Source organism: Diadema setosum, chromosome 16 (genome assembly GCF_964275005.1).
Source record: "Diadema setosum chromosome 16, eeDiaSeto1, whole genome shotgun sequence".
In the NCBI taxonomy this organism is placed as follows: Eukaryota; Metazoa; Echinodermata; class Echinoidea; order Diadematoida; family Diadematidae; genus Diadema; species Diadema setosum.
In genome coordinates this window covers 31438297-31452182 of record NC_092700.1, presented here as the reverse complement: position 1 = coordinate 31452182, position 13886 = coordinate 31438297, and the positions used below count along the sequence as shown (strand labels likewise).

General features: G+C 39.7%; 3 protein-coding genes across 3 annotated transcripts in view; 1 reads left to right on the top strand and 2 right to left on the bottom strand.

Moving 5' to 3' along the window:
* Positions 1–1411, bottom strand: part of LOC140239532 (cytochrome P450 2J2-like) — a 23764-nt gene extending 22353 nt beyond the window's left edge. The window contains exon 1 of the mRNA XM_072319367.1: positions 1368–1411. The gene's annotated coding sequence lies outside the window, so the exon portion shown is untranslated. The remainder of the gene's footprint in view (positions 1–1367) is intronic.
* On the bottom strand, positions 309–13886 carry LOC140239822 (cytochrome P450 2J1-like). Its single transcript, XM_072319643.1, has 5 exons — positions 13712–13886; positions 13364–13454; positions 2505–2656; positions 1368–1765; positions 309–500 (listed from the first exon to the last, which is right to left on the bottom strand). The coding sequence occupies exons 1-5, from the start codon at positions 13884–13886 to the stop codon at positions 309–311; spliced, it is 1008 nt and encodes a 335-aa protein (XP_072175744.1).
* LOC140240170 (zinc finger MYM-type protein 2-like) lies at positions 9880–13316 on the top strand. The gene is given in 4 exon segments (XM_072319974.1): positions 9880–10419; positions 10421–10897; positions 10900–10957; positions 13297–13316. Coding segments are annotated over 4 exon segments (1095 nt in total).

The following is a 13886-nucleotide window of genomic DNA, read 5'->3' as shown; positions in this document are numbered from 1 at the left end:
TTTTTCTTTAATTCGTTGTTCATTAGTTGGCATGACCTTTGATAACAAGCGAAGTCTTTTATCCGGTAAGATTAAGGATTTCTTGATCCAGTGAACGTGGTGAAGGATTGCTCCGATCCGGGAATATTGTAGGCCATGTTGCAAACGTATACGAATTGTAAGACTGCACAGCCTTTATGTACCCGCGCAAATATCGAGGAAAACAAATTAACAAACTACAAAATAATCGAAGAGAATAGGAAAGAAACGAGCCTAGAAACGGATCGATCGGGGATGACAAAAAAGTGCAAGACGTCCGTAACAAAGGATCAATGCCGGGTCTCCGTGCCCGCCAGAAAGAGGTCGAAGACACACGCCCACAGTTGGTCGTCGTTGAGGTAGACGTTCTCGTCTGCCGACTTCTCCCGGTGCATCTCGGCCAGATAGGTGTCGATGACGTCACGCATGTCCGCGGGGTCAAAGGTCGAAAGATGCTCGCTGAGCTCCTTGTTGATTAAACTCTGGTTTTGTCACGTATAATATATCATGTAGACATAAATGAAGACTTCAATTTTGTTTGTTGGTGTATATAAATGCAGTGTGCGTGTATGTGTGTGTATGGGTGTGATATACTTAAAGAGAGGAACATTTAATCCGTTTCCTAGCATCGTCTTGTACATGGAGCAGTAGAGAAATTGTAACATTGAGCATCGGTAATGAGAATTAGACATCGTTTATGTCTCATTGGCCTCCCTATTCGATCATCATGCTCCGTATCTCTTAGAAAGTGATGCATTAGATTGGAAACACGGCAGGACATTCAGTAGGTAAAGAGGGGATTGGTTTGTTTCCATGTATACGGTAACATATCTCATAACTGGAGGTAAGTCATAAAATGACGCAATGACCGTCATGATCGTTGTTATCTATACCTTAGCTTAGCCATGGACCAATCAACATGGGACAATAGCGTCATTGTGGTTAAAAAAAAGGTCTTGTCCAAGCGCGTATTCACTTGGTTCAATATCTGGTCTTCCGCCTGAAAACCGAGAGTTTTCTCTTTACAGAGCGCCACATCCCTCTTCCCTTCACACCGCCATCTTGTGCGCTCCCAGCATCCAGAATGGTAGGCTTTTGCCAAGGCCCTCGCGCTGTATGGGGTGAGCGAATGGGCGTGAACGAAGCGAGCTAAGCTGAGTTGGACAGCGCTCGACTGGGGGCGCTTCGCTCGTCCGTTATAGCCATCATACAGCGAGAGGGCCTTGGCAAAAGGCTACCAGGTTGACTGATGCCTGCTTATCCTGAAAGACGTGACGAGGGAGGACGTTCTAGTGCAGACTAGTATCAAAGCCCACCCCTTTATCCTGAGGACGCATGATAATACCCACCTGTATTCCCCTCATGTTCTTCACTGCCGCGCTGCACAGCCGCGTGTTCAACAGGAAGGGGAATGTGTGGGCCAGGTTCCGAAGGATCACGTTGTTTCTGGCAGCCCCCGTCGTAAGGATCCTGATCCTCGAGATTAAGTCCTGGAAGACAGGGTCGCCATAGTCGAATCTGCGACCGAAGGTGATGGCGCAGATGATGTTGGAGACGGCGGCGTTCAGCAGTGCGACGGCGTTGAACGGTTCGCCGGCGAGCCCTGCGACGGCTTCGCGTAGCATGCGGGTCTCCTCCACAATACGTTCTTCAATGCTGCGCTTGCCCATGCCGAAGTTGCGGAGAGCCAAGAGGCTGAATCGCCGGATCTCCTGCCATGGTTTACCCTCCCTGAATATGATGCCACCTATACATTGAGATGGCAGAAGAATGAATTGAAGAGGGAGAGGTGGATTAGTGTATGATTAACATGATTCGTTGCTGAGTAATTCTGGGAAAAGGCAGATGGCACTACGAGACATGAACAAAGGAATCTGCACCTATATGCGAAAATTTACAATTTTCCAAGTTTGCCACATGAAAGACATTGTTTATCATTTGCAGATGAAACAAAAATCCAGCTTTAGTGATTCAAGATAGGTTTAAAATGTGAGTTAGGGATAGAAACAACCAACCCAAAGATGTCGATCGGATCAGTTGATCAGTATAATCAATGTTAAATATTGTAAAATATACATAATGTGAACAAGAGTTAAAATAAAATTGTTTCTAGAATAATCCGTTTATAGTTGAGAAACACAGTGATGTCTCCTTAAATTTAGTTTTTATTGCGAATAGGATTTTTGTGATACAACTGACCTAAACATCTATTCATCAAATTTGATAACTCAAACATTTTTTTAATACTGCTTCCAATGGTTAAACAGTACCTTTGAAATAAAAGCGCTGGAATGATCATGGTCATCGTGTTACCACCGATAATTTACATCATATGTACAGTCATTTTAAGAATATCACATGCGTTACAATGGGTCTCTTCGAATCTTGACATCACGTCCGAGTCAACGCTACAATTCTATGATCGTGTTGGCATTGACGGAAAATAAAAGCGTTTGATAATAACATATCGTGTGATGTCCATGTACCTTTGTAGGCCATGGTCGTGGCAAAATAGGGTGGGATCTGTCGACCGGAAGTTACGTCTGCCTGCTTGACGATCAAATCCTTCACCAAGCTAGGGCTACCGATAAGCATTAGCAACCTCTTCCCAACTCGGATGGAAGCCACATCACCGTATCTTGCATGGGGTGATAAATCATTGTTTACGGTAAACATACTGTGGAGAAGCGGGCAATATACCTCAATATTATATGACCTATATAGATACCAATGCGGGATTGGTCAAAATGCTGTCACGTGACCACGGTTACGAGGATGAGAAGCGTTATATTTCCAAAACATGACGTAAATTACGTACAATCATGAAATATAACCCCGTATGTAAACAACAGGCGTATTATATCACGAGAAGTGACGTAAACAATAGAATCAAAAACAAACGTCTGCTCTCGCGCAGATGCTTTGCAACTTACAGTACAATGTACTAATTGTACAGTAACATGCACATTACTATAGTATAATGTCCAATGTAATAAGCGCGTAAGCGCGAAATATGAAATTGCAATAGGGACCTAAGCTAAAGGAAACTTACTGTACATGTATACGTTAGTTACATTTCGTCGGTCGCATTACGAACCGGCGAATGTTCGAATTTGGGTCAATTTTTCAAAATTCACTTTTTTCCATTTTTTGAATGTCCATACCAAACTCTATCTATTCCCAAAATATCAAATCGCAAAATTCACGAAAACATGTATTTTTGGTAGTGACGAATTTTCAAAATGTCCAAATGCTGCAATTTGTGACATTACGAACCGGCAAATGTTCGTATACGCCGGTTCGTAAAATCCCTGTTCAGACGGAACACACGTGAGGTATGTGGGGCGAATCGAGGAGCTTGCGAGGCCGCGAGCGAGGGCGCGTCATCACCATCAGTCCCATGCACTCGGAATTGTGCTGGTATGTAACTACTAGGTGCATTTTGTTGCTCATTTGTTATTTAATCTTCTGTTTAAAAACAAAAGTAATGATAATCGGGGCAGGTTAATGTGTAATCATAAAATATTACATCAGAGAAGTAGAATTGCTCGACATTATCATGTAAAAGTAGCTTTCCTGTGTATTTCATTTCCTTGTAGTTGTAGATCCTACACAGTCGTACACCTAGCCACCATTTTTGTCGAAGGTGGTCCTTGATTATTCTTGGTCAGAGATAAAGCAATCCTCCCATACAACCCGGATGCATTGTTTTTTAAACTAAAGCATAGTAGAATCTATAAACTGAAAAAAAAAATATCGTGTAGCAATTGCAAATACCCAGGTAGAACTGAAAATAGGCCCAAAGTAATAAATGATTATCATTGTTTTCAAAGATTCATGTTGTTGCATTAAAAAAAAAAAATAGTATTTAGGCCCTAAGTAAGAATGAAATTGCATGATGAGACTGTTTAGCGTCAGTGTTAAGTCAGTTATAGTTACATATAGCTTCCTTAAGCATGCAAGAATAGCTGCTCTGGCCTTTACTGTCTAACTAAAATCCTGCATAAACAGTAAATTTATAGGCTAGATCGAGGTTGTATTCACCGGTATGTTACTTATTTTGATTACCGGGACAGATATCAATGAACTTTCAGAAAAATTAAACGAAGTTGATTACCGGTACCGGTACTCACAGTTTTTTTTAACACTCATGTACCGGTACAAGTATAAGCCTATATCCAGGGATTTTTATTCTATATAAGTTACCGCGGTATCCTATTTGTGCCCTGATAACACTGACATGATTTTCCTTATTTATATCTTGGGGATAATTCTAGGAGCAGCAGGCCACTACAAGCAGGAGCCGAGTCCCCACAAACAAAGGCAGCACCGCTATCATTACAACTGTAGCAGCTAGCATCCCAGGAACATCAGCAGCACCTCTCGGCGCAGGAGCAGCATTAGCAGAGCCTGTAAAGTGCAACTGTAGCAGCTGAACTTCTCCATACAATTGTAGTCGCGAAGCCTCTATGTACTACAGTAGGCCTACCGACAGTACTATTGCAACAGAGCGTCTACGTATGCTACTGTAAAACTCTACATTTGTAGCAGCATGATCCTAACTTTCAACTGTAGCAGCTGAGCCTTTCAGACTGTAGCAGCAGAGCCTCTACGTACAACCGCAGAGAGTAGTGGTGATGAGGATGTTTTTCCTTCTGCCTATAATGGTAAGTTTGATTCGTAACAAGTGATTATGGTACCGGTACTTGTGGACCATAAAGTGTACCGGGAACCAGGTATTCACAAACATTTCTCAGTTTACGGTGAATGGAATAGGTCATTTATTACTTTCAGTGGAATAGATGATTGAACAATACCATGTCATTTGACAGAAATCACTGTTTTGATATCTGGAATGTACTAGGTAATGTAGTCATACCTTTTCTGTAATGTCGAACTTATCTAACTCTACTGTCAAGTATCTTATGCAGATATTAACCTGGTGAGGACAGGCTCATGTTGATATTACAAGCTCTTCCCTAGGCACCTGCTTGAGCATACTTGGGGGAAGTTTCTAATGGCCTTACTGTAATTATTTCATACATGTATATCAATGTTGACTGCTACTCAATGTATTAAAAGAGAAAAAAGCAAGCACTAACACTTCTGTGTATAAGATTGTTAGGTTTTTATGTGAAAGACATCACATTTCTAATCAAAGAATGTGTAGCAGTTATCATTATTTACCTTTGCCAACCCCAAGGTGTAAAAGCTCGACCAATAGCACCTGAATTACTATGCCCTTCAGAGATCAGCAGACTTTGATGACAATTTTTTTTTGCATTTCAAATAGGTATGCTGGCTGTAGCTATTTTCATTTTGTCTCACAAAATGTCGTAGGTGATTGCCTGTAAAGAATTTCCTTATGTTACTTTGTTTTTTCTTCTGAAATTGTGCTTTAGCTGTAAGAAATACTCTTCTTCACATTTTTCAACCTGCAGGTACTTGTAATGTTTTATCACATAGTGTATGACACAACTGTCAAATTTCTCACTGAAATTGTCCATACAATTTTGTGTGTTTTTGAACCACCGTAGGCATAGATATTCTTGTCAAGTGGAAGAGGGATGGTTCTATGAATCCTGTCAGCTCAAGTGACCTCTATCATGCTCAACGGACTAAACCAAAACAAGGTTCCTGCGTACATATGAGAAGTGAAAATGGCTGGTGGAAAGGGAGGGTGCTTCAAGTCTTCAACATGCCCATGGATGGACGTAGGATGTCAGATGACGAGGGCATTCCTCTTTCTGCCTGAGGTAATTTGAATACATAGTTACTGATTTGTTCTACATCAATAAGTTTATCAAGATATATTATGTCTTTTTTCATTTTAAAATGATGTAGAGATTTTTATGCATAGTATCATGTAGGTACAATGTACTTTCATTGCATTACCATTTCAATATAAATGTTCAATTCTGTGTAATGAATAAAACAAATGTCGTAATTGCAGTTTGTAATGACTGTAGGATGCTGAAGACTGTTAGCTTTCCACTTCCTTTCTTTAAAAGTCTGATATTGATTATTACTTACAATTTATTATGTCAACGTCTCTTCTCAGTCCCAAAACAAAATCAATTACTGATAATTTGCTTTATGTGCATGTAATACACTGTAGATTCTAGTGTCCATGATAGATGTTTGCAAGTATATCTAGTATAAATCTTGTTGATTCTACCCACAGGATGGTCACATAATTTTTTTCATTGATGCATTGTTTACAACTTCCCCAGCAGTATCGTTACTTGCGACAGCAGTAGCAGAGCCTCAACGTCGATTTGTGACAGCTGAATCCCCAGAAACATCAGCAGCACCGCTTGAAGCAGGAGCAGCAGCAGCAGCGGCGGAGCCTGTACATACAGCCCTAGCAGCTGAGCCTCTAAGTACGACAACAGTGGTAGAGCCTCTACTTACAACTGTAGCAACTGAGCCTCTACTTACCACTGTAGCAGCAGAGCCTCTACTTGCAACTTTAGCATCTGCACTTCCAGGAACATTAGCAACACTGCTAGAAGCAGCAGCAGCAACAGAAGCAGAGCCTCTACAAACAACTGTGGTGTCCGCATTCTAAGAAACAACGCAGCAATGTTACCTTTGAAGCTGAAGGTAATTCAACTGGAGTTGAGAAGTTCAGGGCATTGTATAACTGTTGTTTGTATTTCTTGCATTATCTATCTGTGTAGTGCAAATTCCTAAAAAAGCAATTATGAGCCAAAACTTAATTTTCCAATAACAAATGTAAAATAATTTAAACATGTGATAAATACTTTGATTATCTTTTTTTTTTCTTTTATCCTTCACTCTTGTAAGAAAAAGTTTGTGGCAGGCAACCTGTAAAATTTAAAGAAAATAGTTTGTCTTCTGCAAAGAATAGTTCAAAAAAAAAACAGTAAATGAAGTAACAATTATTCAACCAGACTTGGCAGTTTCATCAAATTATGTATTTGTTTTCCTTGCATTAGGTGTACCTGATTTCAATTTGAAAGCAGACTAAGTCCTCCACTCTTATTTCAGATAACAAAGAATACTGAACCTTGCTGGATGATGGAAAACTGTTAAATCTCGAGAAAGCAATGTCCCTGTCAGACATTGAAGAACCGATTTTGATGGTAACCGGACACAGGAAAGCAATAGAAAACTGTTTGTGAAGTGTAATGGAAGTACAGCATATTCATATTATGCTGTATGTATTCTATACCGCCCTTTATCTAGTCTTGTTGGTATACATCTGGTTGTATTTACATTATTATATGTAGTGCACTAACTGTTGACCAACTTTCCTAAAATAAAGACCATTTAGGCAAACTATTGTACATGTTTCTTGTAAGGAAAGGAAAGGGAATTATTGGTGAATTTCTTGCTCATAGTGCCTTGTACAAATATAGACTTGATGCATGATCAAGTTTGTAATACTTTCTGGTAATTATTTTATCTTCAGTGTTACATATTTGCTACATGCTTTCAATAATTTCAACACAGTTTCACACAAATCGACCAATTTTTATCACTTCGGGAGGACCTTATTCAAATATAAAAGAAACAATAGAAATAAAGTGTAGTGTTCCAGTATGTATTCAATTTATTGTCTCTTCATTGCAAATTTGGAAACTACTGCCATTGAGGCTTTTGAGGGAGTGGAAGATAGATGTCAGTGCAAAGCCAGAAGATTTTCATGTGGAAGAATATGTAGGTACTGACATCAGTTCTATTCCTGATAGATCTTCAGTTGTCATGAAAAAATTAATGGAATCTAAAACAGAATTGTCAAAAAAAAAGCTGAACAGTGGGGAAGCCTACAAAAAGTCAGAAATATTTGTAGATGGTAGAACACATTTTAACCATCAAAGATGTGATTTAACACGTAACCATATCAATCTTTTGGCTATGATTGCCTCAGTGAAAATGGCAGAATGTCTATCAGACAATATTATCATGCCTTGAAAATTCTGGTCCTAGAAAGAGAATGGCTAGCCAGACATGTTATTAACATGTTGTCATGTTGTCCCCCATCCTAAGGACAGCAAAAAGAGACAAATGACGTACACTACTCTCCTCCCAGCAGTCCAGTAGTTGGCAGACTGTTAAAGTTTGTAGACTCGTGTTTATAAACACATTGGATATCACTTTCATTAATTCAACCCTGGGCAAAATTACCTTGTGAAGTGTGAGGAGAATGGTACACTTGATCATGTTATTGCACTATTTGTGACTAACACGCATACTACTGTAATACATTAAAGTCAAGGAAATGCAGAACTTCTCACCAATTTACAGGTCAGATTACCTCGTGAAGTGTTGGGAGAATTTTGTATTTTGTACATGTTATTGCACCACTTTTATGGTGGTCAGAACACAATTCTGAAATGCAACAAATGCCTAACTTCTCATTCCAAGTGAGATTACATAGTGAAGTATCATGGAGAATGTCACATTTATTTTGTATCAATTGTAATTTAATGTATTGTAATAATAGTGTGCAGTGTAATTATTGTGAGCTGTCGAAAATGAAAAAAAAAAAAAATCACTCTCTGAATTTACAGGTTATATCTGGAAGTTTGAGAAGAATGCTTTGTTTTGTAGTTACTGTATGTAATTATGAACACACATGTGGAATGGTGCATTTTGAATTAATAAAATGCAGAATTCTTCACAAACTTGGGGACTGGTGAATAGAAAAAAAAAGAACAAAAGAAAAAAAAGAGGAGTGAGAGAGACACAGATACCTAGAATTGGGAGAACAAGGTGATTATGACTGCTTTGTAAGAGGGTATGTGTGTGTGTGTGTTTGTTCGAGTGTGTGTACTGGTATGTGCATGTATAGTGTGTGTTTGTGTATGTTTGTGTTTGCATGGGTGTAATTATATTCTCTCAATAATGAATTTACACTTTTTTTATAGACAGTGACTACCAGGCGCACTTTTAGTACTCATCCAGTAGTCAATAAAAACCCATTGCACAGTTTGATAACATTACTGGCATCAACAATTAATGTGTCAGAAAGTAGGTTGTGTGTGTGGGTTCGAGTGTGTTTACTGGTATAATATGTGCGTGTATGTGTGTTTGTGTATGTTTGTGTTTGTATGGGTGTAATTATATTCTCTCAATACTGATAATGACTTAAACTTGTAATATTTATAGATAGTGAGTGACTACCAGGCACGCTTTAATAGAACGGTACTCATCCAATCAAAAACCCATTGCACAGTTTGATAACATTACTCGCATCAACAATTAATGTGTAAAAGTACAGGTACCATGTAGGTTGTATAGTTTGAGAAAATAACTGTGGTGTTTGTTACACTTTCCTAATATCCATGATTATGATACAACTACAGGTAACATGAATGAACATGAATGAATCACAATCCCACTACCTAGAGCGGCGAATGTATACATTACACTGTGCGCGTACCACCTAAGCGTGTGGAATGTGTGATGATACGCGCCATTTTATGTTACATTTGCCGGTTCGTAATGCGCACTCGCTACGTCCACACGTATTGAGCATGGGCTTTACGAACCGGCAAATGTATACATTTGCCGGTTCGTAATGCCCTCTCTTTAGTACGCGATGTACGTAAAACGCTGAAATGGGGGGTTTTACGAACCGGCAAACGCACTTTGCATCACTACCACAGAGCCCCAGGTGCAGCTACAAAATAATATTTAGTATCAGACAAAGCAGAAAATTCCGCTTTCATCACTCTCTTAATATCATCATCAATGTGCGGTTATAAGACACGTTTTTATACGTTTAAAGAAGTCCCGATTCTTTAAACGCGATTATCTCGTAATCGTGTTTCCGCGCAAATTCGAACATTCGCCGGTTCGTAATGCGACCGACGATTTGTTTTCGCCAAAATGGCGTGTTCGACAAATCGTTTCGCATCTCTTGGAGAGGATGATCTGGACCAATTAATAGATGAAAAAGACTCCAAATCTACTAAAAGAGTCATCAACTTAGCGGAGAATATTTTGAAAGCTTACACAGAAGCCAAAGGATTAAGCATTTCCGAGACGATAACAGCGCAAGAACTGAATAAGTTTCTCCGTTCATTTTACGCTGAAGTTCGCAGATCGAATGGGGAATTCTACAGTAAGAGATCGATGATAACTCTGCGATATGGACTACAGAGACATTTCAAGAAAGTGAGTGCTTTCGATGTTGTAAATGACCCTCAATTCAAGGAGGCAAATGAAATGTTTCATGCAATTCTCGTTAAACTAAAGAAGGAAGGCAAAGGATCTGTGGTGCACAAAGATCCTATTACACAGGAGGACATGTTGAAAATCAAATCGTCATCAGCACTGGATGTGAGTACTCCCAGAGGCCTTCAGAACAAAGTGTTCGTTGACATAATGTTGCACCTTTGCAATCGCGGTAGAGAAAACTTACGCAATTTTTTCAAAAACAGATTTTGACATCGCGACTGATTCAACAAATGAGAGATACGTTTACCTTGCTAGTGACAAACTGACTAAAAATCATCGTGGAGAATCACTGGATGACTCCCGTAGTCAGCAAGGAAGAATGTATGAAACCCACAAACCAGACTGTCCAGTTGAAGCATTTCAAGTTTATGTTTCCCATCTCAATCCAGGTAATGACGATTTTTTTCAACGTCCAAAAGTGAACGCGGAAAGTGACGAGCAAGTGTGGTACTGCAATGCTCCCGTCGGTAAGAACACTTTGGGTGACAAAATGAGGAAAATATCCCTTGAAGCACAAACATCAAAAATCTACACGAATCACTGCCTACGCGCAACATCGATTCATGTCCTAGACGCCAGCAGTGGATTCGAGGCCAGACACATTATGTCAGTATCCGGACACAAGTCCGAAAGTAGCATCAAACACTATGCCTACGTCGATGAAGCAAAAAAAAAAGACGGATGAGTAGATGCCTTTCATCAGTAAGTGATGAGGCACCTTCGACTAGTACTTTAATTCCTCCTAGCAATAAGCCTAGTTCTAGTTCTACACTGTCTACTAGCGCGGGACAAGGATCAACAGCTCTCGTATCAGTATATACAACATGCAGAAGAGACTGCTTTGTCGCAGAGCTCTCAATCTCAGCAGAGTCAGACTCAGTCATCCCCACAAATCAATGTTGTGTCAAACAAGCTCGCCTTAGACAAGAAGCGGCAGTACAATTTTTATCATTGTACGGTAAACTTTTACAATTAACGTTTACAGGGTCATGACAAAATATCGGTGGTCAATCTAGGTCTAGACAGACCTATATTATATGTCTAATGTTAGATCTAAGGTTAGATCTGACGTTGTTGTAGATCGTAATAAGTTACAGAACTGTTAACCGTTAGATCTAGAACTCTATCATCTAACGTTACGTTAGGTCTGCATTAATAATTACAGAGACTTGTCTGTTAGCTGTAGGCCTAAACATCCCAACGCTATGCTTCTAACTGTTACACAACGTTGATGGTCTACTTGACGGTGGTCAGATTTTCAGCATTTTCCTATTTCAACTGTTCGTATTAACGTTACAATTCGATTTTTTCACTGTGGAGTTGGAATTCAAATTGACATCAACTTCAAGTGGACTATTTTCTTACTTGGATTTCACCTTACTGCGACGGTCATCGCAAAGTCGACATTGGAATTTGGATTTACAGAAACTTCTATGCGTTTGGAGTGTTTGTTTACCAGCTGAAAAACGTTGCAAAACTTGTTGGATTTCTTAACATCTGAGTATTCTGACACTGATGATCAATGGGTCTAACAGCAATCTGCATAATCTACAATGTCAATGGTAAGTTTTCACAAGTATTTTCTGTACATTTTTCTGCATTTTTCTTTTTTTAACATTGGTTTGCATCATAGTATAGGCCCTAGATCTGAGCTCAGGTGTAACGTGTTAGATCTTACTTACTTTACTTTTCCGGAACGATGGTGGAGGACAGAGCCTGTTCATCGATCAGAGGTAGAGTTATCTCTTGATGCTCTCTTTCCAATCAAGCTATACGATGTTTGATACATGTATAATTGCAGATTCACGTTACACTTTGTAGCAGTGTGGCCGGCTCGATTGCGCATTCACTGACTTACTGCGCGTTACGCGCGTACTGGCCGTGTGGGCTGGCTCGGAAACCCGACAGTCGCTTCGTATTCGCTTTTTGCCACCCTTTATTCTGTGAAGGTGAAGATCATATAATATAACAGATATTGACTTTTTCCTTCGGTAGCAATAAAACATTTTCATTCTCTTGGGGAATTATATTTTTGTCTCGGAATACTATATTTTTCCTCAGCGCTACGCGCTTCGGAAAAATATAATAATCCTCGACAAAAATATAATTCCCGCGAGCATCTCAAATGTTATATTCCACCTCAGTCAAGTCAATATCTGTATATTATTACCTATACGAGGTAGTTTTGCGAGGCAATTGCAGTTGGTATTTTGCAGGGTTATGTAGGTCAGCGGTCAATATTCGTTGGTATTTTGCTTCTTCCGGGTTTCGCCATTCACTTTACATGTAAACATTCCGATCGACCACGAAGAGAAAATATTCAAGGACGCCGTTGTGTGTCGGTTACACGCACCGCAGAAGAACGCCGATAAATCAACTCGTACAAGGTAGATCACTTCCAGCAGCACTACGCGTCAAACAATGACTAGTCCATTTGTGCTCAATATCTGAACAGTGACCATCAGTTCTTACAACTCTCCAAATTGAAACAGAAGCAAAAATAAAGTGTAAAAGCGTTCAGATGTTTGAAGTTCGCATGTTACAACTACATATGTATCTGTGAAGTTGGAGTTGAATGATATACATTGATGAACAATTTTTCAATTATTCGACATGTTGGTGATGATCTACAGGTAGTCAAATGTGGCTTGATCTATCTCATAGTGTATAGCCGTATTCACGTATTTTCCTAATTTACCTAGGGGATAGGTAATAATTATGATATTGACTGGCCTTGAGGGAGATACCAGATAAGTATTGCCCGCACTGAAAGGATATTGCCCTCGTCTTCGACTCGGGTAATATTCTTTCAGTTTGGGCAATATTTTCTGGTATTTCCCTCGAGGCCAGTCAATATTATATAAATATTGCCCTCCCTCTGAAATTCTTTCGTGTATATACTGTTCTCTTAGTTCATACGGCATTTCCGGTAAATAACCAAATGAGTTTAAATGCTACCAACGATGCATTACGAAAAGGAATATATCAAAACAACAACAATTATCGACAAGATTTTAGTATCCGTCCCGTTTAATGTATAGTTATTAACCTTTGATGTTTCCACAGTGGTTTCTATTCTCCACTGAGGTTTTTTTTTTTTTTTTGTTTTAATAATAAAGATAAGGCACAATACCTCCTGGTGATCATTACAAGGCGCCCGAATCTATTCTTGCTCGGGAACAGCGCCATCAACGAATCAAGTGGGTAAGGTATGGCCGGTGGACCTGGAGGCGTTTTTTTTTTTTTTTAAGACGGCACAGATTGGGGCATGGCGCGTGTTAAACCTATGGGAAAAACGTTGGGTTATGGTTTTTGGTTATGGTTATGGTTAGGGTTAGGGTTAGGGTTGGGGTTAGGGTTAGGGTTAGGGTTAGGGTTTGATGGTTAGGGTTAGGATTAGGATTAGGGTTAGGTTTAGGGATAGGGTCACCGATAGATTTTTAGTTTCCCCAATCTGTGCCGTCTAAAAAAAACACGCGACCTGGAGACAGGTTGGAGTACGACTTCCGGTTGGACCTCAGGAACCAGAAGATCCCCAGGCAGACGGTCACGGCGGTCACGAGATTGACAACGCCGACGTATTGGATCAAATTCAGCGGCATCGCTGACATATCGATGACTTGATCAGAACTGTCATCGGTGGCAAAGAAATTCAT

What these genes read in the sequence shown, in the direction of transcription:
- LOC140239822 (XM_072319643.1), bottom strand. Translation starts at nt 13,886, where the DNA reads ATGAATTTCTTTGCCACCGATGACAGTTCTGATCAAGTCATCGATATG. An exon ending in CTTGTAATGATCACCAGGAG is followed by an intron (nt 2,657 to 13,363) that starts GTATTGTGCCTT and finishes ACCCCATGCAAG; the next exon opens with ATACGGTGATGTGGCTTCCA. An exon ending in CACGACCATGGCCTACAAAG is followed by an intron (nt 1,766 to 2,504) that starts GTACATGGACAT and finishes CTCAATGTATAG; the next exon opens with GTGGCATCATATTCAGGGAG.